The sequence below is a fragment of the Limanda limanda genome, chromosome 3 (assembly GCF_963576545.1).
Source record: "Limanda limanda chromosome 3, fLimLim1.1, whole genome shotgun sequence".
NCBI lineage: Eukaryota > Metazoa > Chordata > Actinopteri > Pleuronectiformes > Pleuronectidae > Limanda > Limanda limanda.
This window is the reverse complement of record NC_083638.1, coordinates 21,443,783-21,471,442: the sequence shown is the minus strand read 5'-3', so window position 1 is coordinate 21,471,442 and position 27,660 is coordinate 21,443,783. Positions and strand designations below refer to the sequence as shown.

Genomic DNA, 27,660 nt, shown 5'->3' with positions numbered 1-27,660 from the left:
GAAAGGTTCCTGTTTATTATTTATCTACACTTACAGTATCTGGCAGGTGAGAGTTCTTTGCATATCAATAAGTAAATTTTGGTACAATATAAAGTATGATTGTGAAATATCGCACAATACTGAATAAAGAGTGTAAATGTATAAAGAGGTTCAGCCAAGGCAGGGTTACAATGACAGTAGCATTGTGGGAACAGCTTAAGAATGGATATATCTGCTTGTTCCTCAGTACAGAGTGCTTATTGCTGGATTGTTTATTGTGAATAATATCTCACTTATAAACTTTATTTATACAGGACTTTTTCAAAATAAAGTTACAAAGTGCTTTAGAAGACAAAATGAAAATTAATTAAATGTAATCAAATGATGTGTTGTTTAAATAAAAAAGATGATAAGTCAAATAATGATTTATCAAAAAGAAGCCAAGTGATTGATAGAAAGATAATTCCCCCCCGACGGTGATTAATAAAGGATTTATCTGTCTATCCCTACATGTGACTATATATACTTGCTGTATGTCAAAGTTATCATGTGATTTCTGTTTATTGGGGAGGATTTCATGTGATGGGTCAGCAGTGGGAAAGCTGCAGTGTGGATGTGGGGCAGGATGCATGTGGTGTGTGTTACCGTCCTGTGTGTGACCGAAGCCAGAGGGCGCTGCACTGAACTGTCCTGTGAGCAGTGGAGATGATGAGGAGGGGGAGGAGGAGCAGGAGGAGGAGGAGGAGGAGGAGGAAGATGCAGCTCCGCTCTCTCTCCCGGTCTCTGAGCTCAGTAGCAGCGCAGCTCATCTGCAGGGAACAGGCATGAGAGAGCAGCTGTAGTTAGCGATGCCCGGACAACTCACGTAAATGGCGCCTGGAAAAGGGAAATTAAAGCAGCTCCTGCTGTTCCTCCTCCTCGTCCTTCTCCAGATCTCAGGTGAGGATCAAACACGTCCTGGGCTTTTTGTGTGTGAGACTGAAAACACTGAGTAACACCGGTGACTGAGCTGTGGAGCTTCAGCAGGAGCGGACCACGTTCGAGTTCCCAGCTCCTGAGAAGTTACAACATTTATCAAACAGCTTAAAAATGGAAAAAAGTTTTGTTCGGGGTTTCACATCCGCTGATAAACAAGCCTGAAGATAATTAATCCACGACACCAAATGCTCATTAACGTCCTGTTTCAGCTAATTCGACTGTCAGTCAACTGTTTTTGCATTCTTACATTCACTGTCAACTGTTTAAATAGTACATACTTTAAATGGTCAATATTTTGTGGTTTTATTCACTGCTTCATTGAAAAAACTCTGTTGCTAGACCCTTGTTAACTCCATGGCTCTACTAGCTGCTTATAAAGAGATATAATCAGTTCTATTCAAGGTGGGTGTCCAAAAATGTGACTTATGATTTCATCTGTAAACACTGATGATCACAATGATAAGTTAGAGAAGAGGAGACCAGAGCACATTTATTTTGAAAACTAAATTAGAGGGATGAACCCCTTGAGATGCAGCACCTCGTTTCCAAACACAAAACATGGAAAATTAGCAATGTGTGTATTTTTGTATTATTTGGGACCGATTTGACCAGTGACGCATCGGAACAGTAGGAGAAGCAGTGTGTCTGTCCAATAAACAATCTACCAATACAAAAAATCAATACAGAGATAAATGGCTGAAGAGACATGCATGTTATAATCAGGGTTCAGGCATGTTCCTTGTCTTTGACTTGGGAGAAAACCCTTATTATCAAATGAAAATATTGCATTTTGTTATGTTGTTCTTTTGAATAAGAAGTGACGAACCTTCTGTTGATGTAATGAATCCTGATTGTGTCCTATTATGAGTGACCCAGTGTCTCCGTGTCCGGCCCTCAGATCTCAGATTAATGAAACATTACGTAAAGTCCATGATCAGAGCGCCGCCCTGTATTTCTGTGTAAACCAAAGGGACTAATTGGATCAGCTGTTTCCACCTTCAGCCTGTGACTTTATGAGCCATGAGTAATTGGATTAAAGCGGAGTAGAAAGAGTTTATGAAGCCACAGCGGTGAGATGACTGTACAGGACCTCCAGGCCTGTCCGGTGTGATACCTCACTTCAGCGGGACGTTTTAATCCGTGTCACACTTTAATCCTTCTGACTCTGTGAATGCAGATTACATCTACAGGGGGGATAGGGAAAAGCCTGCAGACAGATTTACAATTCACCTTTTAAATCACTTTAGGCCAGTTTGACTAGTGTGTAAATGCTTTAAACTCTTTATTGGGCTCCTCCTCCCTTACATAAATTCCCATCCTGATAACTACCTCTGTTTCCCCCCCTCTCTCTCTTCCTACAGGTGTTCTATGCTTTAGCGAGCTATTTTTCATCAAGGAGCCGCATGATGTCACCGCCATGCGGAAAGAAGCTGTTGTTTTGAAGTGTCAGGCGCATGGAGAGGCACCCATCGCCGTCAGATGGCTCAAGAATGGAGTAAAAGTGGTGGAGAGCGAACGCGTGTATCTTCTCTCCAATGGCTCCCTTTATATTTCGGAAGTGGAGAGCCGAAGAGCCGACAAATCAGATGAAGGGTTCTATCAGTGCCTTGCTCAGAACAAGTACGGAGCAATCCTGAGTCAGAAGGCCCGTCTTACAATCGCAAGTGAGTATCGTTCTGTCGTTGTAAAAGTTGCATGTGGTGTCGTGAAGGGTGATGGTGGAAGTCAAATCTTGAAGACTTGGTTCTGTTTGCCACCATTACCCCCCCCCCCCTCTCCCCCCAAGCAAACATACAAGGAAATGTCAACCTGTACACGTTTCTGTTTATTTGGTTTATTTAACTTTTTGCTGCTCAGTGTTGCGTTGCGAGCAGCTAGCAGGAAGTTGGACAAAGTCTGTACGGTTGGAGCCTCTAGATAAAGATACTGTTTGTAAGGGGGAAATCTGCCCATTGGTGTGTAAATGAAGGAGCAGGAGAATTTAAAGGTTAGGAGCTGTCCAGGATACCGACTCTCCAGTGCTAAAGAGCAGATGACCCCTATTCACAGGCCAGGGCTTTCATGTTATTGCACCCTGATCGCTAGAGGAATTGTTCTTTTGGAATGCTTTCTCCTCCAGCACTGGCCTCGTAATTTAAAAGTGGGGGGAGTAGAGAACCTTCAGGCAGAGTTAGTTTTTTCGGACCGCATATCCCCTCCTCCTGCCCTACAGGCCATACATCTTGCTGTGCCACTTTTGCAGAATGTATATTAACCCCCTTACCTCTCGTGCAATGCTTGGGCAGTCACACTTAAAGATGCATTTATTTACTTTGCAAGATACTGAGATTTAATTTGATTCAAGATTTGCATGTCTTGACTTGGAATAATAATTATTTTTTCAATTTAATTCCGTATTGGATGTTTTGGTTTGAAGGTCTGTACCTGAAACTTCATGTACAAATTGAGGCAATTAGTGTGAGTTAAATGTTCTGAGTAGTATTTAACTTAACAGTCTCTCGGTTTGACATCGCAGCTGTTGTGCTAATATTTCCTGGTACATAAAGTAAATCTAGTTTTATTAATTAATTGAGGGATTTACCTGCTTTATAGAAGTTAAGAGGTGATAAAGGCTGCCAGTAAGCTTTACTAGTTTGTTTTAAAATGGCACTTAGACATGCTTGAGGGTCTATCTGGAAGCTCATAAAATTTGCACATACCTGAGAAATGCTCAGTTGAAGGACACAGAGGTAGCTGTGGGGGTTGTTGCAGGCGGTGTGCGCACACTCACGTACGCGCACACACACACCGATGTGAATTGCTGTTTCCCAGTACCCTGACCTAACCCCGAGTGTCTAAATGACCGAACTTTATGGCAGACCCTGCCAGGTCAGAGGGAGCTGGAGGCTTTGCACACAATTGTTTTCTGCCTCACTACTCTGGTGAAAGAGTGAAAAGCTTTTCACTCTGACTGTTTTTGTCCGCACCACCCCCCACCTCCCCATGCTTGCAAAAGAAGGGGCTTTTACTTGGTGGCAACTATTTGTCCTGACATCAGGGAATAGAACAGCCGGACCTGTTCACAGTGAATTGTAAGTTTGGAGGTTGAACTTTACGTTTTTTATTAAAATGTCAGGGTGTCAATCCTCATTGAACAGCATGACTCTTTTGTATCACAGTCTGCTCAGGGATGTGGGCAATTTGTGTGTCATTTAACTCCAGTTTAATTTAACTTCAGAGAAAGAAATGAAATAGTGTTTATTATAAACATTTTGATCTCGGTGTCACTATTTCCTGAAGCCTCAGTTCCTGTTTTCCTGAACTGTAGATTGAAGTCCCTCTTATACCCCTCTCTTTTCTCATTGGCATAGTTTTTTACAAGATGAAGTTGATGATGCTTTTAAAAGGATCATGGGGAACCTGGGAGCTTTCGAATGCTCATCTGTTGAAACTGTGGACCTGTGTTCATTTAGAGTGTGATGGTGATGGAGGGTCACCTTAAACGGTGGCTTGCCAAAGCACAAAGGTGAGATGGGATTTGGACCTGATTAAAAGGAATGTGACACACGAGCCTCAGCATGTGACTTCTGTCAATAGACCTCAGATTGATTGGGATTTCGTTTACCATGTGACTGCATTTAGAGCATGAAAACAGAGGATTCATCACCAGGTACGGCTCAGGATGGTGTAAATGACAGTCGGATACAAGGAGACTGTGTATGGGCAGGAAATCTGAGTTTCAGCTCCTTGTTTATACACATGAAGTCTGTATTCTGGTCACAGCTCAGTTGAGAACTCTACCACACTGTCTCTCCTGTCAGGGCTGCTGACAGCGTTGTCAGCCACAGCTCACTCATCATAACACTACTGGTTTCAGCTTTAGCTATGTGCATTCCTGTCATGAGCATGCAGGCAAAACCCACAGAACACCTGACAGGAGCTGAGAGGATTGGATACGCCAATAGATACAAGTCACACTACCATATGTAGTGAAAGGAGGTCAGTTGCAGGTGGAGCTGTTGTGTTTTGGCCAAAATAAGGTTTTTGATTTAGCTGCTGCAGCTCACTTTAAAAGTGTATGTTAACTTGCTGCTGTGTCCAGAGGCAGTCAGATCAGCACCACAGCTTTATTTAAGTTGCTCAGGAATACATCTGACTTCCGCCGGCTGGGTTAAATTACAAACCCCAATAAGTCGAAAGCAAACTTTGGACAGCGTGGGCTGTGGTGTGAGTGAATGCAATGCCCTTAAGTGAGAGAGCGCAAAGCCTGGAATCTTGTTTTTCTCCTCTGCTGGACACGAAAGGTTACCATGGTTCCCCTCAATGGCAGGCCGAGAGGTCAAAGGTCTCTTTAATTGTTCAATACGTGGAGCGCAGTGAGACAGTCTAGTTTTATCAGTTGCTGCAATAGTCATCGATGGGTCTACTTTTATTTTTTATAAAAGTCTTTTTATCTCTGTTTTGTCATATTAACATTCACACAAGTTTTATTTTGTTATCAGCCACCAACTTATTTTTATTATACGTTCTGACAAAGGATCAAACTTTTATTAAGACAACATATAGATGTTTACACATTGACTTCTTTACCTCTGTGCCGTGAGATTAAAGACAATGAAGACACTGTCTGTGGTGAGTGGAGAGTTGCTGTTGAATGATTGGAAAACTTTGTGGCAGAGATAAGGGGTTGGAGGAGGGGTCGAATACTCCTTCTCACACCACTCCCCCCCCCACACGGCCGGCACTTTGAGAGGTCACCCTGCTCATGGGAATAGTTCTTTGTTTAGCCAGGCCAGTGGTCAGTTGACTATCCTGGAGCCTGTGTGGAGCAGCGGCACATCTGCCAACCAGGGAGTGATTGATTTGTGGGCTCTTTCAGCTTTGCATTCTTCTCCTTCTTGCTTATCAGCCCTCTTTTTTTTCTTTACCCAGAGCCTTATATTAATCTTCTGTGGTGTCATTTAACAGTTTAAAGTACTTATAACATGATCAAATACCTGTGTTTCTTAGAAGAAGTTGTGGAATGAGTAAATACAATTATTTAGATTGAACCAGTTCACAGGAATAGGACCCATGAGTACATTTTAAACTTCTGAGGGTTATCGTAGTAATTCAGGGAAGGTTTTTCATGGGCCTCCTGATGCTGAAAGCCATCAATTTAACATGCTGCCTGCAGGATCAGGAGAGGATGATCAATTTTAATGTCTCCTAAAAGACAGCACCCTGGGGGTTGGGCAGGGTTAGGGATGGTCGGGGGACATCAATGCCATCCACATAGTTAATGAACTGCTTCTGTCAGCTACAATGTTGAAACCATGTGGGGGTGAAAATAAAGTCACAGATACTGTTGATGAGATTATTCCTCTTCCGTAGAAAAAATATTTGTCTTATTCCAGATAAACATTCTGCATTAAGGTCTTGAAAAGCTATTATTTTTTGACAAATTCATTATAATGTATTGCTCCCAAACTTGTCAATGTTAGGTATGATATTGAAAATGCATATTGTTCATATATGAGTTGTTGGAGATGAGCTCTGGGGGGAACCAGTAAGACAGTTCGGTCAGTATTTGAAGATGCAGGTTGAATTGCTTCCTGTACTTTCCTTGCAAAGTATATTCACAACTAAAACAACTAAACAACAGAAACGGATTGTTGAAGGTCTAATATCCTTTTATAAGTCTGAAGAAGGTTCAGGTGGTTTGTGGTTAAGATGAGAGTTAAATTGTTTTGAAAGTTATTTGTAGCAGGAAATGCAGTGTAGACATACATCCATTGCAGCATTACATCAGAGCACAAGTCTGTTTTCCTCTAGTTGTAACATTCAGGTAAGGTATGCAGTACTATGTTGTGCTCTGGTTCAGAAACTGACCACAGTAATCAGAGGAGAGGGGGCTGAACTAATTCCTGGTATTTGTAAGGGAACCTTTGTTTGGGCCTGACCTGTCCACTGACCTTCAGTTTGTTGAGCTGCTGCCATCAGCCGGCCCATCTGTTGCAAGCTGATGGGAAGCAAATACCAATTCTCTCCTTCGGACATTAAGAAAACGCAGTGTAATGAACCAAAACGCTATAATGACATTACTCTCACTTTTAGTCACACATGCTTTTTGTTTTAACTTTGTGATTCAACATGCCACAACTTGTATGTATTAAAATAATGCAGATTCTGAAAGAAAAACTGTTGAGTGAGCATTTCAAGGTGTGTAGCTCTCCCGTGCAGCAGCTGGGTTGCATGTATTATTTTAGTTGTTGTATTGGCAGCAACTGGCAGATGTCACTGATACAGCAGGGAAGGGTGCCGTTACAAAACAGCATTTGAAACAGCTGGAAGATGACGTGAGAGATTTGCAGGCAGTCCGCAGGGCAACAGAGCTGGTTCAGGGTGGTCATGCAGGGCTCTGGCCTGAGTTGGGTGCTAGCCAGGATTTGTGGTGGTCAGAGGTCAGAGGTGAGAATGCTCGGAAGGGCAGATGGTCAGAACTCTTTCTTCATACTTTTCGGGGAAAGGCTGTGGTGTAAAAATAACCATGGCAAACAAAACTAAGGAGTTTCTATGTTTAGACTCAGAGGGAAAGTTAAAGATTTTTTTTCTTTTACCACTTTAGCAACAAAGATCTTTTAATCTCCAAATTATACGTTCCCTGGCAGAAAGTAGAAGGTCAGCCTCCTAATTTCAGTCGGGAGTGCTCTGTACAAAGCTGGATATAGATTTTTTTTTACCTTATCTTAGTATTTGATCAATAATCAATGATTTTCTCACTGTTTGTCAATCCACCATCATTTGACCAAAAGTAGCGGTGAAGTAGAGAGGCAGAGGATCAGTGCAGCTCATCTCTCATGCCCTGCAGTCATAGCACTTCAGCACATTAATGGCATTTTTGTAAGAGCCTGCGTTAACTGAGGGGGCGGAGGGGGTGGTGTGGAGGGGGGGGCTCTCTGTCCACTGCTGTCTTCACATCAAACAACCACAGCGGAGCTAAGAGGGGTAAGTAGTCAGGATTAATTAAATTAAATGTGTCCATGGTAAAAAAGATCACAGGACAGTCTGTCTGTGGTTTAACAAAAACGACATCGGTCACACAGACAAGTGTGGGAAACAGATTTATAGTAAACAATTTTATATTTCATAAATGCGTTATTGAAATTTGTTACTGTTCATTGTGTAAAAGTCATGATTCAGCTGTTTAGCACCACAACACCTGGCAACACTGCCTACACACCGTCCTCCATCATGACCCTCATAAACACTGCTGTGTATTTATGACAGTGGAGGGATTTCCTCTGTGGAAAGCAAAGGTTACTACAGCATGGTGTTGTATGTCTGTGGAAGAATCTGCTGATAAAACTGTCCATATCCAATTCACTACCCTAACACTAACTATTGAGGCAGGCAATGGGCATGTCACAAAGAAAGTCATGTGTTTGTTTGTTGTGTAGTTTCTGACTTCAGAAGTAGATAATGAGCTTCCATATTCAAGTTGTCCACATAGGTGTATTTCTATTTGTGGCACATTATATCTATGTTGGATATTTTCTATGTTTTCTAACAAATTTACTTTTAATTGATGCCCTAGTTTCTGTATCTTGTTTACTGAGTGCTGATGACACGCTGCAAGAAGGTTAAACATCATCATCATGTGTATTTGTTCATCTATTACTTAAGTGGTGATGGTTTCACAGACATTTTGAAATGGAGCTTTAGAAAATGCAAATTACTGAAAAGTTATACAGCTTAAACTTTCTGCTCCATTGGAATAATCCTCGTGTGTGTTGATATTTGCATCTCTGTACCTTGATGGCTTGATTTGTGATGATGGATTTAATGTCAGCAGCTGTGATTGCCCATTGTTTTTAGTTTTTCTTTTCTTTTGCAACTCTCAATGCTCACTCTCTATCAGAACATCAGTGCAATTGATTTTGTTGAACTAATGATTGATCCCGGGCTTCTGCAGCTTTCTGAGCACAGAGGGGGATGGGACAGAAGTGTGTGTGTGACCTTAATGGCTTTTATGACCTAGGAGGAGCCATTGGCAAAGAGAGCATTTATTAACAAAAAGAATTACACAACAACTTAAATCTTCATCATACAGCTCGGTTGGTTGTTTTGTTTCAAGATAAAAGGCCTTGTTGTAATTCATGTTGGGCCTTATTTTCTGGTAGCTGGCCACAGCTCAGTCTCAGGGAAACCTTATCCACATTGGATGTGGCTGTTCCAATCCCGCCATTACCTTTATGCTGCACTAAGCAGGTCTATAGCTTTAGGTTATAGGCAGGCATCTCTGTTCTCTGACGTCCACTGGATGTGGCTGAAATACATCAATATGTTTGGAGATGGAGGGCTGTAATTCATCCGAGATCTTACACTAATCATTTGTTCCATGAAGACAAATTTTATGATGATATTGATTTGAAATGTTTCCTGATTGAAGGGAATTCCTCTTAAGCCTGATTTCATGTCTGTGCTTTGACTTCTTAACGTGCGGTAGTGTCAAAGCAAGGACTGAAACAACAAATGGAGTGAAATACAACACCGGCTTTTACAACAAAGAAACACCTCAAGGGGAAAGGATTCTCCTTTGACATAATCAGTAAAGACAACATGTTGAGGAATAAAAGCATGGCTACTCTTTTGATTGTAGCAGAGAAATCCCTTCAAATCTCATGTGGTAGTAGAAGCCATACATCTGGATCAATATCAGTTCATATAAATAAAAAACCCTCTGGTCTGTTTTGCTGCAGGTATCTCCTCTTTTGCAATCCAGCCGACACCCATAGTGGTAACTGAAGGCTCAGTCGCGAGGTTTTCCTGCAAAATCAGTGCCCACCCTCCTCCAATCATCACTTGGGAACTCAATCGGGTCACTTTACCCCTTGCCACTGAAAGGTATGCACTCTTTTGTTGACATTTCATACATCCTTGCTCTACAGCAGTTTGTTTTTGAAGCCATACATTGAACATGTTTTTTTAGGTCCACAATCTTCTCAATCATCTAAGTTGGACCATTTGTGTGTGTGTGTGTCTCTCTCTTTCAGAATCACAGTCCTGCCCAGTGGCGTTCTTCAAATACACGGGGTGCAGCGGGCAGATGCTGGAAATTACCGCTGCATTGCCACCAACATCGCCAGCCGCCGCCGCAGCACGGAGGCCCCCCTCACTGTCACCCCAGGTAAGTCATCTAACTCGCGTTGGATAAATGTATTTTGTAAAGATCATGAATACATAACGAGATGTCAAGAGAGTTTGTGGTGATAAGAGCTAGCGTCGGGTTGCTGTAAACATGATCATGTGATCTAAGCAGCAGAGATAATACGTCAGTTCCTGTCTCTGCCTGCTGCACCCGGCTGCTCCACCGCTCACCTGAATAACGCTGAGGATTTGATGCTGTTGTGAATGCGACTGTACAGAAAACCTGCTGCTGTGTTGTGCATGTGTGAAAGGCAAACTCTGGGTAAACTCCGTAGCCAATTGTCCGGATTTTACCCGGAGGTCATGTCTGAAAACGGCTTTAGTTTGTTGAAAGGCTTATACATTTGCCAAAGGGACAGCAGAGAGATGGCATTTTCACCGAACCTTCAAAAACATATGCTCTAAAGCTTTCTCCCTCCCCCTCTACCTCTCTCTCTGCAGCTCTCAGCCTCCAGCTTCCCCAGAGGCCGCGCATCATCACTGGGCCCCAGAACATTTCAGTGTCCCTCCATCAGAGTGCCATCCTGGAGTGCATGGCCACAGGCAAACCCCGACCCATCATCTCCTGGAGCCGAGCGGACAGCAAGTCCATTGATGTTTACAACACTAAAGTGTTGGGAAATGGCAATCTCTTTATCACAGACATCAAGCCCAAGCATGGAGGAGTCTACATGTGCAGAGCCACCACTCCTGGCACACGGAACTTTACTGTTGCCTCAGCCAACGTCACTGTGTTAGGTAGATACCGAGTACACAGAAGTTTGCTTGTGTATGCTTGGATTATCCATCGATGATTGATAAATGAAAAGCTTCATATATTTAAATTTGTTTCACTGATGTTCTCGTCCAAAGCACCACCCTCTTTGGTCGAGTGGCCGGAGAGCCTGACCCGACCACGCGCTGGCACCGCCCGCTTTGTGTGCCAAGCTGAAGGAGTTCCAACACCTCAAATCACTTGGCTCAAGAACGGAGAGAGGGTTCACTCAAATGGTCGAATCAAGATGTACAACAGGTATTATTCTCTCTGTTTATCTAATCATTCCTGTGATCAAATAAATTGTCTTTCTGACATGCCAAATGTCTTTTATTTCTTTGCACAGATATAATTTACATGAGCTTTAACTCCTTTAACATTGTCATTATGACAAGTAAAAAAACAAACTTGACTGAATAATTACCTTCAATAGCTACAGTAGAAAGGGAACTAAATAATTTAAAGCTGTGCAAATGGGGTTTTAGTGAGTTTCCTATAATTTGCTCCTGCTCCTTATTCAACCGTCTTGTTGGAGGTAATTATAGAGTGAAGGGACCCTAGAGAACGAGCCCCAGGATAAAGCCATCTGTGTCTGTGTGTCTGCCGCAGCAAACTGGTGATCAACCAGATCATACCTGAGGACGATGCCATCTATCAGTGCCAGGCAGAGAATGAGCAGGGATCCGTCCTCTCCATGGCGAGGCTCATTGTGGTGATGTCAGAGGATCGACCGAGCGCACCCAGGAACCTCCGAGCTGACACCGTGTCCAGCTCTGCGATCCTTCTGGCTTGGGAGAGACCTCTGTATAACTCCGATAAAGTTATTGCTTACTCGGTGCACTACATGAAGGCTGAAGGTGAGCATTTTATTGGTCTTTTTTTCTAACAGGGAGAAAATTGGTGGAAGGAAATTGTTAAATCATTAAGACATTTACTGTTCATGAGCAGTACAGGAACTTAAACTTAATTTTTTCCTGTACAAACTATAAGTTCAAGCTAATCAAATGTGGTCTGTTGGTGGACAAAGGTTGAAAAAAAACAGAAAAGGAAGGAACTTATTTTTTTGTAATTTACGATAATTATAATAATAATTATTATTATATTATAATCACACTTTATTTATAAAGCACCTTTAAAAAAAAAGAGTTAACAAAGAGCTTTGACAGCATAGCAAAATGCAAATACAAGAGAAATATCAACCGGCAGGAAGCAATGTAACAGCCAATGGAGAGAATCGAGGATGGGGGAGATGTGATGCTGTCTGTTAAAACCAGTAAGAAGCCTCGCTGCTGTGTTCTGAACTATTTGGAGGGGGGAGAGTGACTTATGGCTTATGCCAGAGAGGAGGGAGCTACAGTAGTCCAGTCTAGAGAAAGCTAGTGTGGGAATTACTTTTTATAAGTCTGGGTGTGAAAGTTTGGTTTTAGTTTTGGAGATGGTTCCAATTTGTAGGAAGTAGACAGGGACAGGACTTGTCTAAGAAATTTCATGGGAATTATATCCAGGCTGCAGGTTATGGTTTCAATAAAACCAAATAGTGACACGGGTTCAAATTTGATAAAATAAGTATGAACGTCCCTCTTGGCATTTAAAATGCAAATTCATAGGCCAGAGCCCTGTGGAGCTTCAAGATGCAGGTTCCCTTTGGCTGATAAAAAGCAGAATGCAGACAAAACCACAAAAAGCACAAGGGTTGTAGTGTGGCAGCAGAAAAGCCTGAAAGCCTGTCAGCTTCCCTGGGAACTGACAAGAGTCACACACTGACAATACAACATCTCAGAAAAAAAACTTTAGCTTGTTCATTCAAGCACTGCACTTAATTATAATGCCACCGACTTCCAACTGGGGGAAGTAAGACATACAGCATTCACCCAGAAAAAAAGAAACACCTGCTGGATTTTGTTGAGGATAAAGAGGTCAAAATAAAAAGAACAAGTTGAACAAATTCTCCTGCTTTATTCTTTTATAACTGTCGAGGATTTTCTGCACTTGATTTCGATCTAGTTTCACAATCTCCTCAGTCCCAGTCACAAAGAGTAGGCTATTCATTGACATTGACAGAGTATCTGACAGTGCACTCTTCACCTGAGGTTGCAGTCAAAGAGGCCTGTTAGTAAATGGAGGCTTTAACAAAAAAGAGGAACTAATTAGTCTGTGTGATGGAGTGTCCTAAAGTGTGTTTTCTGTTAGGGCAGTGGGAGAGTAAAGGGATTGGACTGGAAGGCAGACTTTGTTACATATTTAAGGGAGGGCTTACTGATTCATTCAAAGTGTGAGGAGAGAGAGCGCTTTAAAAAAAACTTTTATGTACCTTATTTACCAGGTTTAAAATTAGACCAGGTGTTTTCTTTTGCCCAGGGCACAAATACATTTCTTTTGTCTTTGCATTAATTAAATCACTTTATATGAAAATTAGTGCATACGAACATGGTTATTAATGTCAGTTTGTTTCCCTTATTGTTGTTTGAAGGGAACATTTTAATGTGTGCAATATTTTTGAAAGACGTGCAAAAAAAAAGATTTTGAATTGAATAGAGAATGGGCAAATACTGTATTCTGAAATTATACAGAATCATACACATTCAAACTGTCTAGCTTAAATAGAAACTTTAGTTGCTGGACGGGATGAAAATCAGAAGGCAAGAATCTCCACACACCAGTTAATGCTCCCTTTAATTTATTTATTTGACCTTCCAGGTAGGTAATGTTTCTTCCAGAAGAAGTGTAACATGAATATATTTACCAGAGCATCAACTGGTGTGCTGGCGTCTCGCCTTCCAAATGTGCGTTTCCAGGTGATAAGACTGGCCACATATTCTGTTATGGACATATACACACCAAAAGCTGTTACAAGGTTTTTGGTTTACTGAATAATTCATATGATGTTGATGTCCCACTTTCTATACTCGTACATGAAGTGAAACCTACAATCTTCTGGAAATGTGCTATAAAATCAAATTAATATCAAAATATGAAAAAAAACTGGTTAATCACTTGACAGGGCAGAGATACTGTTCATTTTGATTGTTTTATGGATTGGAAATTGTGAGTATTTCATTTTACAATGTTGTAATTTGTCCAGGATTAAACAACGAGGAATATCAAGTTGTCATTGGAAACGATACGACTCGCTACATTATTGATGACCTGGAGCCAGCTCGCAACTACACCTTCTACGTTGTGGCCTACATGCCCATGGGAGCCAGTCGCATGTCGGACCACGTGTTCCAGCACACGCTCGAGGATGGTGAGACTCATACCAAGTGACGCTGATAAAGTCAATCCCACAGTTAATTCAAAATCAGAAGCAGGGGGTTGGTAGAGTAATTGATCTTTTACCATTTAATTAGACTGTTAATCCAGCAGAAGCTCAGAGACGTTTGTTTACAAGTTGTTTAAACTGCAGTGAATGAGCTTTGTTGTTGACATAAGAAACAGGTTATTTGTGTGCACAGTGTGTGTACATGTATGCGTGTGTCTTTGTATACAGGCTCATGTATATTCATGCTGTCTGGGGCGTTTTTTAAACCCAGGCAAACCTCATTTGTTTACGGCCTTGACCTGTGGGCCCGAGGTCACCTCAAATAGGTACTTGGGTAAAGAAATTGTAATCCACATTTAATAAGGGAGATATAAAGATTAGCTGATCATGCATGATCATTGATGTCAGATTTTCATGTCAACTTTTACATTTCAAGCAGGATCTGTGGCTGTAACGTATAATCGTTAATATCATAGATATCACTGTTCAGTGTGAGGTCAGTTTGCATAAGGGTTCACAATATGGATAAAATGGACTGAAAATCCGTTGATGGATCATAAAACCAGACTGGAATGTCTGTTTTGGCTACTCCATCCAATGTAATACTTGTTCAGTCAAAGTCATTTATCATATTGATTAAAACAATCCATGAAACGTTGATTCATGGATTTCTAAGGTTTTCCACAATACAGCCAGTGATAATGGATCAGGTATAAATGACTTAAAAAAATAATACTGTGTCAAGCCAAGTACCTTGTCATTGTTTTCTTTTTTGTGTATTATCTGGTAGGTCCATCATCTTAGTTTTACTGCGTGATACAAAACTGCTTTCAGTCTAATCTATCTTGGTCTCTCTGTCCGCAGTTCCCCTCCGAGCCCCTGAGCTCAGCCTCACCAGCCGCAGCCCCACAGACATCCAGGTGTCATGGCAGCCTCTTCCAGACAAGCTGAGCCGTGGCCGAGTCTCTGCCTATCGTTTGTCCTATCGCACCAGTGCTGAGAATACAGTCTCACAGCTAGAGCTACCCGGAGAGAAGACCAATCATCTACTGGAAAACCTGCAGCCTGACACCATCTACCTCCTGCGTATCAATGCTGCCACCAGCATAGGGTTTGGTGAGCAGTCGGCCTGGACATCCCACCGCACTCCCAAGGCGTCCAGTGCACGAGGTACAGCATTAGGAATAGTCTTCACGATTTCTGATACAAAAGGCCGTGATTTAAAAATATCTAGGAAAAATATTCTCATGTACACATTGAAGAATTTGACCTAAAAAGAGGAATTGTCACTTAACTCTTGCAACGAAACATACAGAAACAAAGAGAAGAGCCTGCTCAAATAATCTTGTTAAGGCATTGCGTTTGTTACTATGTGACCTTTGCCTTCCACTGTCAGTAACACTGGAAGGGCTTCAGTCATGGGTCATAAAGGGAACGCTCAGGCCTCCGGGTGGGAAAGAGTGAATGGCTATTTAGAGCTACATCTGAAGCTCTGTGGTGGGGGGAAGGGGGAATTTGTTTTTCCTGCCCATCTCTGTTGCCCCCTGTCTCCAATCTAAACTCAGGACAGAAGTCCTCTTTTGGTTAACTTCATTCCCCTCATTCCTAAAGGAAAAACGTGTGAAATCACTCCCTTGACTGTTAGAGCTGTTGCCTCTGGTGTGCACTGAGTGTGAAACAGCTGGTAGTTTCACTTTTCAAAGGAAAAGCGGTCAGGGGCCTGTCCATCACATTAACAGTTTCCAATTTTCTAGGAACAACTTCCTGTTCCTGAAAAATGTCAGTCATGTGGTATTAAAAGCAACTACAGTGTGTATGAAGATGTTGATGTGGCACAGTATGAAAATAATAATGAAATATATGGTTTGACTCCCAGAGTAATATTTTGATCACATGGCAGTTTATCCAGTGTTTTTATTATTATGAAATTGAAAGGACTTATTTAAGTGTAGGATTGTAAACCCAATTAAATAGTAATTACTAAAACAAAAAATTACTTTTTTTATGTCAACAGTACCTCTGGCTCCCGAGCTGCATTTGGAGCCTTTGAACTGCACCACTATCTTGGTGCGCTGGCAGTTGACGAGCAGAAACTCAGTCAGTGTACAAGGCTACAGACTCTTCTATCATGAGGAGAGCCAGCCGGAGAACACACCAGTTCAGCTGCGCGCCTCGGATAATAAACACACCATCGGAGGCCTTGGTGAGTTTGGTTTCACATCATTTTCAGTTCCTCCTGCCTGTGTGCTACCGGTATATTGTGTATGCAGGATATTATAGACAGTAATTTCATGGTTTTCATGTAAACAATACACCATCACTCAATAACAGGTAACACACGTTTCATATTAACGCCACAGGTTTCTGATTTAGTTGGACTCTGATGCATTCTGCTGCATAGACTTACATCTAGATTTTTTAAATTCATCTTATAAACCTTGATATTGCTTTGAGCCATTATTTACGCTAATTAAAGCTAGATAACTTCTGCACTTTTCTTCACATCATACACAGGCACTACTGATGGGAACATGTAACTTAAAGCAATATCTTTAGGTTAGTGTTTGATTGTTGTTTTTTTTGTCTATTAGGTACAAATTTTAAAGTAAAAAAAAAAGATATTTCTTTAAGATACATATTCTTATCAATATAGCCGGTGTACTGAGGAGAACAGTATAGTGACAGAAAATATAGTTCTCGAACTTTAATTAGGTTAATTATTGACCTTACGAGCATAAGTGGTTGCATTTAATGAATGTCAATGTTAGTAATTAGTGGTTATATTTGGTCATTAGCCAGCTGAAGAATCTTTGTTCATATATAAGAAGGAAAACACCTTTACACAATACAAAACACAACACAAAAACATGGAAGGATTTAAGGATGCACCTACGTATATTTTATAGTGTAAAGTTCCTGGTGGACGAATGTCTTTTAAAGCTGCATCAATTGTCAGCCGAACTCATGAGTGATTAATTAGCCCAAGTCCTGTCATGTGCTGAGCAGAGGTTGACGAAGTGTGGAACAGAAGAGCATCACATCCCACTTCCATGACCTCCCAACCTCTGGGTGGAGCTTCAGTGTGTGTGTGTCTTTTCATCAGCTGCTGGATGGTGTTTGTGGATATCACAGCCTTAGTGGCCTTTAGGTCAGATTCATTTTGGCCTTTTTTTCCTTTGAAAGCGGAAGGGGGGGCTCAGGCCAAGGAAGTGGACAACTGACCATCTGTGGCCAGAGAGGGTCAACCAGGTGGTCAGCAGCTGACTTGTAAATCAGGAGGCTCGGTGCTGGATCAGGATCAGAAAGAGAGAAAGAAAGAAAGACGAGGGGGAACTTTAAATTACTGTAGGTGTTAACTCTAACTCCTGCAGGCGTTTAGTTAGTTATTTAGTTTAATGATTTAAACAGAACTACGATTGATGTTAATGCCAGAAAACACTGACCATGAAACATGCATTTACTACTCCCTTTAATATTGACATTATAAGATTGAATAATAAGTGAATTAATTTAAAGCTGATTTATTGTCATAATGGTTATGACATATTTTAAGAATATTTTTGAGTTTTCCCCTCAGGCTGTTTCTTGCTTAATGAGATCACTCTGAGTATTGAATGAGCGGAAGAGGAAGCTGCAGTCGCTGCTGAAGATAAATATTAAGCCGATCAGCAAGATTAGCATCAAACAACAAAAATAGAGCTTCATTCGGATAATAGAATGATCTTTTTGTTCCTCTATGATAATGGAGCTTTGCGTGGCTGTGTTTTGAAGAGAGGGAAGCTGTTTTGTGGAGGCTGATTTATTATGTGTTTTATGACTGCTGTGAGCATGTACTGCTGGAGGAGCATTGACATCAAAGGACTCTCATTGTGGTCGTCTCTGAAAGCCACGGAGAGAGTTTATTAGCCAAGACTTTAAGGAAAAATAGCCTCCCACCAACGAAGCTGTAGGCCAAACACTGACGGTGTCTTGTGAGCTCACTGTTTTACTTTTCGTAGATTTCTGTCTCACGAATTAGCCGCAGCGCTCTGCACGAGGAGAGAGGTGTAAGGTGAAGCATCTGACCTCCTGTGAGGAAACACTTCCTGCAGCAGAGAAGAGAAGGCCGTGCCTGAGGAATCTGACTAATTAGCTTTGAGGCCAATTACCAATTATTACTTATTTCTTCAAGACTACTTTGACTATACCATCAATGGAAGGGACGACAAATTGTTGATGTATATGAGAGGAAGTTGTGCTTTAAAACTTCTAGATTTTAAAATGAAAGTAAACTTTTATGCTAAATGCTCAAATTTGATCTGACAGTCGCACAAATGGAGTGGACTCATAAAGTCAGTGGACTCACTCAATGATAAAGTGCACTGAGTTGAGCATATTAATCACAACTGAGCATATATATTTGTTTACAAGAGGAAAAGTTGCCTTATCTCACTTTATTTGTAGGATTTTTTTAGTTCTGTGGCAGAGAAACTTACAAAAAGCACCTTTTATAGTGATCACCTTAAATCTTGTGGTAATCTTTTACTATCTTGTGGAGCATATTAGAATTACAACTACTGGGGAAACCCCTGCATCCTATCCAATAATGCATAAGGAAATATGTATTTTAGACAAGCCTTACTTAATTATGAATTGCGAATGCGATTGTCTCAGCTCCAGACTTTATTTTCTGTAAGCTGTCCTGTATCAAACAATGACATCAAATAATTTTGGCTTCCAAATTAGCAAATGGCCTGAATTTAAGGGAACAGGGCTTTTGTTTTTCATAATTTATGTAGATGTTGCTTCTGCCACTTTTATGCTTCAATCAATACAAAGTATTTATGCCTTTTATACTGTACACATTTTTGCTGATAAATTCTGATGCATTATTTGTATCTGTTTAACTGCATATTGAAGATTTAAAGCTACACATGCTGTAATGCAAACGTCCAGATTTCATGTCCTCAAGCCACCTGAATGCTGAATGTGGATTTTTCTCAGCGGCTGATCTCTGCAAATTAAATCTGCTTGTACTGTAAATTGCATTTCCTATAATCAGCATCATGTTGTTCACAGCAGCCATCCTGTCTTTGCCAATAACATTGATTTCTGAACTATCAGCTGTGGTAAAACTGGATACAGTTGATTCAGCTCTGTGCACTGCTGCAGAAGATGCTCCGAGCTGGCCGTTGAATTATCGCTTATTATGACCCAAGTGAATGAAAGCCCACCCTGAGCGAGAGGAATGTGTGTGAGGGGCTCCGGTTGGGTATAAACGACACAGTGATGTGACCTTTCCTCCTGTGTGTATTCTATGCTTGGTCCATGAGAAGGACATGTAGCCGCATTCATGGTTTGAGCACCTCTCATACCTGTCGTCACCAGGCAACGCTTTGTGCACAACTGTAGATTTATCTCACAGCTGCAGGTTATGTTTCATCTTCTCCAATCCTTTCTTCAAACATGAGTCAAAACATGGTAGTTGGAAAACTAGTTTTGTATTCTAGTCGTTATTTAAATTTTTTTTTGGTATTTAACATGCTTATGTGTTTGTGTGCACATATGTGCGTTGATTTGTATGAGAAAAGGCTAAACAGAGGGACCGGGGGTTGAGAGAGGGATGATAGATGCTGGTGTGAGGGTTCATACAGGAGTTGACATTTATGGCCTCTGTTCAGGCCTGGCTTACTGTGTGCGGCCTGGGGGGCCTTTCACAGGGCTGAACAAAACCAACAGGATCTGCATTTTGGTTGTAAAAAAAAAAAGGGGGTGACCACAAATGGCTCAAATATGCCCTTTAATACAACAACTGAATTTATGGGAGTCAGGTCATGTAAGATCTTTCCCAGTGGGACGGACAGGAAAATATCCTTACTCTAGGAATGGCATCTAAATCAGAATGCAGCGCTCTAAGAATATAATGTGTACAAATGCAGCTACATTCATCTATATTTGTATTTATATGTTGTACATCTTGTCGTGAAGCAGCAAATTGTAGCCTTTCCAGCTTTTTAACTGAGGATTTAATGCGCTTTTGTCTATTTTCCATATCTTTGTAAAATAACAAAACATGGCAGTTGAAAACATTAACTTTTACTCTGAGAATTGGGCCTTTCTGACATTTCACACATAAAATGAAAAAAAAAGTCAAAATAAGCAGCCATTATGTGCAGTTGGTATGTTGTGTTATGGATGGATAAGTAACATCCTGGGGGTTTCATATAATGCCATTGTTTGTGGATGCCACAGGATGTAGTAAATAGTGTTTGTGGTCATTGTTGAGCTTCAGGTGTCTCCTCCACTGTGGGTGAAAAACAAACCTGTCTGCTGTGTTTTCTCTTATCAGGACACTGTCACCACCTATTAAGTGCCATTTTATTTTGACTCTTGGCGTTTCCCTGTTTTTCCACTCACTTCCTCAGCTTGACCCTCCCCCTTTAAAAGAGCCCTGTAACCCCTCCTTTTGCAGGATTTAGCTTGCCAAGATTCCATGTCAAAGGTCATGGCCCAGATGTCACAGCTTCCCCCCTCTCAGAGCTCCTCTCCCGCATAATTATGGCAGGCCCATTGTAATGTGGGGTTGGGTAGAGGTGCATACATGCCTGCTCCTCTCTCAAGAAGTGGACAGGCGTAATAAACTACACAGAAACTCAAAATAATAAGCTGGACATTGTACAAAAGTTACCTTCTGGATTTATTTATCTATTGCAACAAGATGTGGACACATGTAAGAAGAATTGTCTTGTTTTGAGAAGGATCATATCTTTGTTTACATAGTTAACATTTAACCTATTCTGCAAAGATAACTCTGCCAGCAACTCATGATACACTTCATATTGTAGATAAGTTTGTAAGTTTTTTCTTCTAGCTCTTAATTCGAATTGCAAGCAATTGTTAAGTTGTAGGCAGCGAGAATCCAAATGCAAAACAAGGAGGCTCATCTCATATTCCACACCCATGACCCCAGATTCTTTCAAAGTTTTATCTTGGCCTGACCTGTTGGCCCTGGTTTGGCTCCAGTGAAACTCCTCAGGGCTGCATGGGGGTGGAAGTAACTCGACTTCACCCCTCCTAAACTCCTTTAACCTCCCTGGACACACATTCATCTCCTGTGGTCTCCTACTTTTCTCGACCCCCTAATTCTCTCATACTACAACATACATTAGTTTGCCTTTTTGTCTTTTGTTTTAGCACAAACACAATACTAGTGATATGCATAAGATTTTGTGTTCATTTGTGAAAAGTTCTTATTCAAAAACCCTTTCACATCAGAAAACGCATTACTTATTAGAAGTTGTCAAGATGATACACTCAACATGTATGACTTACACACCTGATATTGTATGCATATAACTTGGTCAGTCATCAAAATTGTTTTAAGGGAAAAGGGACATTTGGTCAGATGACTTTTATTTAGGAGCGGATCTTGAGGGTCACTGAGGCCTGAAACTGCTGTTGACCATCAGCCACGTCCTTCTCAAGGGATTTTGTCAGTTGATTTAACCCCTAGGTTCTGGACCTAAATAGGAGTGACCACTGACCAGCAGGCCTGTTGGGGCTGGAGAATGGTCAGTCTTATTGGTGCTGAAAAGACGTGGTGACAGGGTGATGGATCGTGGTGGAGCTCTTGTGTTCTTGCTGCCCTGAGTGCTGACCAAAGGACTCACGGCACTGAGCATCTGTCACACCACCTCACCTCTCGTTCCCACCACACCATCAAACTGGAAAAAACCCTCCCTGACCCCACACCCACACAGTCCAGCTCTCTTTCATGTAGCACCCCTGCTTCCTGTTGGTCGAAAGAATCACATTGTCATCTGGCACCAGGCATCAGGCCTGTATTTAATTATTACACTGAATTCAGAGTGATGGTGAGAATAAAACAAAAGTAAAAAATGAAAGTTACTCGAAGTCCAGATCTGAGACACCACACATGTTAGACTTAAGTATTTTACAGATAGAAGCAATTTTTCACGTTTCTGTGATTTATTTACACATTTTGGTTTCTCTCTTCTTCTTTCTGTAGATCCAAGGAAGAAGTACCATGTTAAACTTCTGGCCTATAATTTCATCGGAGATGGTTACCAGGCAGACCAGACTATCAGCACCCCTGGATGTGTCTGTAAGTCATAATGAATACCGGGAAGATATAATTTCAGTGTGCCTGCAGCATGAACATACCATTGTATATGATCCTCGAACTGGGAACTGTTTTTTCTCTCTATAAACTTAAGGTCTTGACCTTTTTATGTTATTTGGCTCTTAAAATGGAACTGAACTAATTACCTTTTATTATAATTTGTTCCTCATGTTGTCTTGGATTGTTTGTCTGAAGCACTTGATAACATTGTTTAGATAAGTGCTATACAAGCTATTATTATAAAATGACATTATAATGTTTCTCTCAGCTGTTCGAGATCGAATGGTGCCTCCTCCACCACCACCACACAACGTGTACGCCAAGACTAACGGTTCCACTGCCATGTTCCTGCACTGGGGCCGACCCGCCTTCACCTCCGGCAATGCAGTCAATTACACCATCCGCTGCAACCCTGTGGATCTACAGAACGCCTCCCTGGTGCTCTACCTGCAGACGTAAGGAAATCTTCTACATACATGGCTACGAACCATTCAAAGCAACATTAATCCATTTTGGCCACTTAATTGCAGAATTCAACAAATAGCTGAACTTAATATGTTTGATTTAAATATATATTATGAAGTTTTGTCCAACATGTTAGCCCTGCTGTAGCCTATTGATGTTTGTTTCTGATCACTTGATGAGCTTTACTATTGATTAGTACATCTGTGATAAATTCATGTGACTGCTGTTCATTGCTTACCTGTCTGTAGAGGAGGGTGTCACTGTAAAGTGAAACCACATGTATAACTAGTAACTAGATGGCTTCCCTTTGTTGCTCACACAATAGTTTAGCTGTTATTTCACTGTTCAGCAGAAGTCCATCATCACAGCATAAACTCAGCTGAATCACATCTCCTAAAGTGTTTATTTTATGACACTTAACAGCACAGAGGCTGTCCTCACACCTGTAGGGTGGAGAAGCTCACAGCTCAACATACAGTATCTCTGTGTTGATGCTCCTCTCTCAGTCAGCACAGCTCCATATCACCACCTGCTGGCCATTATTACAGGGGAGCTGATGAACATATTTTCAGACACATCTGCTTTGACCTTAGTTTGATGAAAAAAAGAGGTTTCAAGTCAACTGATCTGTCTTTTTTCTGCAGGAATGAGCAGAGCCTACTGGTGCGAGATCTGGAGCCCAACACCAAGTATGAATTTGCTATTCGCCTTCACATTGATCAGCTCTCCAGCCCCTGGAGCCCTGTGGTCTATCAGAGCACTTTCCCTGAACGTGAGCACTAAACATTATTTACTGTATATACTCTACTGTACATTCATTAAGTTCTTATGTGCTTTTGAGAGATGGATCTGCTGTTTTTTATACTATTGTAAAAGAAAATGTATTTAAATGGTACTTCTTTAACTATTGTTGTTGCACAGTTGTTTTCAAAAGACGCTTTGTGATAGTATTTATAATATTTTATTTGACCTTGTTCTTTTCCTCCACAGCTCCCATGCTCCCCCCTGCCAACGTGAAAGTAACTCTGATTGAGGACGACACTGCGCTAGTTTCCTGGAAGTCTCCAGATGAATCCAACATCGCTGTGACACACTACACAATCCTGTTCGCCTCCAGAAACGCGTGGATAGCAGGGGAGTGGCAAGTGCTGCAAAGAGAAGGTAAGGACGGGAGTGGGAAGAGAAGTGGTTCTCTAGTTCTCTGTCTTGATGTTTATCTGTATGCATGTGATCCTGAGTGATACAAAAAATTGCAGCTTTCAACTCTCACTCCCAGATGCACCCCACAGATTTTAGCTTGTCTGTTTTCTGTGCTGCTGTAAAAGGCTGGGTCTTCTGTCCCTGTGGAGAAACCCCATTTACTCTGTAACAGTAGAGGGTTGCTAGTTACTCTATGTTCAGACATCACTGTTTCCATTAGTAATCAGTGGCTCAACATGTTTTGAGTTTCAATGTGTCATTTTCAGCAGATGTTCAGGTCGTACTTATATATTTTAAAACGAGATTCACAATTGCGATATTCAAAATTTCAAATTGTGTATTTGTAACGCAGACATTTTTCTCAGAAACAAACAGTAGAACCTCTTATATTTAACTTTTTAAGAGTCAGAGTAGGTAGTTGTAGCTACTGATTACATACTGTTTCTATGTGATTCCATTTTCCATTTTAATATCACACTATAAATGCTTTTATTCAAGTTATTCATACATAAGAGGTGCAGTCACCAGTAAGTGTAAATGTTAAGAAGATAAAAGCCTTGTTTCAATAATATTTTCACAAAGTGTAGTTAAACATCAGAGTATAATCTCACCAACAGGGACTATCACCATGGCGCTGCTGGAGAACCTGAAGCCTGGTCAGGTTTACCTGGTGAAAGTTTCTGCATCCAACCACATGGGTGATGGACCATTCTCTCACACTGTGGAGCTGACAGTGTTTTCAGATCTCTCCTCTGACTCTCGGCAATCCACAGGTTAGTGCCGTCAACACTGCCCTGATGGAATCATTTGATATCTAATGATGGGAAACTCTTCAAGGTCCTTTTAGAAACAAAATATGGTCATGAGGATTTATATGGTAAAACCTGACTGTGTTTCCTAATCCTTTGCAGGCTTTTCTGATGGCTTCTACCACCTGGACCAAAAATCAATGACAGGAATCACTGTGGGTGTCTGCATTGCTCTCATCTGCATCATCATTTGCGCCTTCATTCTTGTCTGCCGAGGCAAAAACAGGTACTTAAGTTTGTATGTACACAACAAAAGAAAGAAAACTGTTTCCTGAAGTATTTTCAGTCTGTAATAACGTCATGTTTGTTTACCTGCAGGAAATTTTTAGCTGCTAAAACTTACAGAGGAGGTGTGAGCACATCGGCCTCGGCTGCAGGACAGCTGGGCTCTGACAGACAAGTGGAGAACGCTGATGTGACTGTGCCAATGATGAGTCAAAGTCATTTCATTGATGCAAAGGTACAGGAACATGTAATTAAAACGTACAGAAGTTTTGTTAACAAAATAATAGTAACATATTGTATCCGTATAAATTAGATGTTTGGAAAACAGATGTTGGTCGTGGAAGTTATCAGAACCACATAAAATGTAGTTGCAAGAGTAGTAAAGCCACTAGAAGTCGAATCACTTTCATATTATTTTATAATTCATGCTGGACACGTCTTAATCGTATTCATTGTATTTTACTTCTAGGGTGGAACAAATCTCATGATCAATTGTCTTGGTCCTGTTCAGCCCAGTGCTGAGACGAAAAATAAATGGTTCACCTTCAGCAATAATGTGAAGAAGGACAGTAAAGCAGTACAGGTAAGATTAACAATCATAAATCCTGCCGTTTCAGTTGTCATCAGCAGTTTGGAGTGTGGTAAAGAAAGGTTCCCACACCACAGTTGTAAACTATAAGGGATTATCTTACCTTCAATTGAGTCTCATAAAAGCATGCCTCCCAAACCTCAGCCCTTAGGTTGTTGGAAGCTGTGTTATTATGAGGAAGTATTATACAAATCAGCTCATGCTAACAAGAGCTTGAGAGCTCCTAATTTGGTGCTTATGATTCCACTGTAAGTAAGAACCAAGTAGGAACTCAGAAGGAAACTGAGGTTGTCTTGCATGTAAGAGCAATACGATTTAGAGGAAAGGAAACACATTGTTGATTAGTAAATATAAATATGGATTACAGAAACTATTACGTTTACGGCTAGGGTAAAATGAAGATTAGCTCTCCTTCATTTTACAATGAACTAAAAACACTCGTTACTTTCTCTTTGCTGCAGAACATGAGACATGGCGCCGTCACCTACCAGTCAGGCACCACAATGTTAACCTACGAGGACGAGCTAGTTTCTCCGGACCAGCCCGGCAACCTGCAGTCCCTGCTCGGACACCATGGCGACACAGAGGGATCCTCTAACAGCGAGGGCAGCCACGAAACAGGTGACTCAGGTCGCTACTCTCACGACGAGACAGAGATGACCAACCTGTCATCGGGTGCCAGCAGCCGCCCGCCATCTCTGACGGCGGAGGACATTGGAGGCTTAGACTGCAGCGACTCTGCTGAAGAGTCCAACGAGCTGTCGGGGGCTGACCTGAAGTTAATGAAGTCTGTTGAGAACGACTGCTGTCACCACGGGGTTCAGGGCAGTTCTCAATCCGCACTTTCTCTCTAAGTTTGTAGGAATGCCTGTGAGTGTGTGTGTGTGTGTGTGTGCATGTGAGAGTGAGTGTATTCAGTGGTATTCATTTTGTTTATTTACACAACATAACATAAATATTGAAGGGATAGCTGGGCCTTTAGGGACACAGGGTATTCCACATGATACAACAATGTAGCAGTCACCAAGAAAATAAAACAACACAAAGAAATAGAATAGAGACTAACTCAGCCCGCCACAGACTGATTTGACTAAAATTCATCCATGTCACACCGCTGAAGTTTTTTTCTGTTGGAAGTTACCACAGGCTTGAATGTCGGTGTGAGAGAGAGAGAGAGAGGTGTAGAGAGTATTTTTTTTCCTTTACCTTATTCCTCATTTGCTATAAAAGCGTTGGCAGTGAAGGTACTTTGACTCCTATTACATCTTTGTTTTTCTTTTAATGAATGTCTTCTTTTTTTTTATTCTCTCTTAAGTTGTGCTTGTTTGTTTTTGAAAGGAAAATCTCACCCACCATGAATGTTAAAAGAAGATTGTCCAAAATGTGAAAAGTGACATTTTTGACATTATTTAAGAGAGTTTTATCACTGGAGCGAAAGGGAAGAGTGAGTCCTTGTCGCTGTTTATCTACCTCAGTTTACCTCCGGGTAAACTTTCCACTGTATATTTAATAACTACTTATACCTACGTTATGTGACGGGCTGCAGCTCCAACACATTTTATACTTCCTGGTGACTTTCTTTCTGATTGTCATCCTGTTTTTGTCTTTTTCTCTTACTTTGTCCTGATTTACTGGATGGTGAGGGCGCTGCCGCTTCTTCCTCGCTCCACCTGTGCTGTGGACTGAAGGATGTAAAACACATGAACCGTTTGTTATTTATCTCCTCAGATGTCGCTGAGGTACTGAGCCAGTATTAATAATATTTTTTTGTGTTCATTTTGTCCATTATTGAGTAATGGAATGAAAGGAATGATGAATGTCTGTGTGTCAGTGTGCAGCTGCCCTTGCTTCTCCTGTTTTATACTACCTCGTTTAACAATTATTTTATTGTCTCATTGATTTCCTAAACTCAGGGGAAAAGATTTAGTACATTTGAAAAGTCATGTAGTGTTACATGGTGAACTGACAGGGTATCGTCTCAGTACTAAACTGTTGTAGTGTGTAATTGCCTAGTAGAATATGCAATGAATGTATCTCAGATATTGTGTAGCCTCCCCCCCTCCCCACTGTAGTTTCTCCTCAGGTCCGACAATGTCTGTTCTTACAACA

General features: G+C 41.2%; 1 protein-coding gene across 1 annotated transcript; it reads left to right on the top strand.

Annotated features, from left to right (window-relative positions):
- The first annotated feature begins 848 nt into the window (after window positions 1-848).
- Window positions 849-26,405, top strand: prtga (protogenin homolog a (Gallus gallus)). Its single transcript, XM_061068766.1, has 19 exons — window positions 849-918; window positions 2,319-2,621; window positions 9,678-9,822; window positions 9,972-10,105; window positions 10,567-10,863; window positions 10,978-11,137; window positions 11,489-11,736; window positions 13,962-14,126; window positions 15,006-15,311; window positions 16,156-16,344; window positions 22,150-22,245; window positions 22,532-22,718; window positions 23,373-23,500; window positions 23,719-23,889; window positions 24,546-24,701; window positions 24,840-24,963; window positions 25,056-25,197; window positions 25,432-25,545; window positions 26,013-26,405. Exons 1-19 carry the CDS (start codon window positions 849-851, stop codon window positions 26,403-26,405), a joined length of 3,528 nt encoding a protein of 1,175 aa, XP_060924749.1.
- Window positions 26,406-27,660: the final 1,255 nt, after the last annotated feature.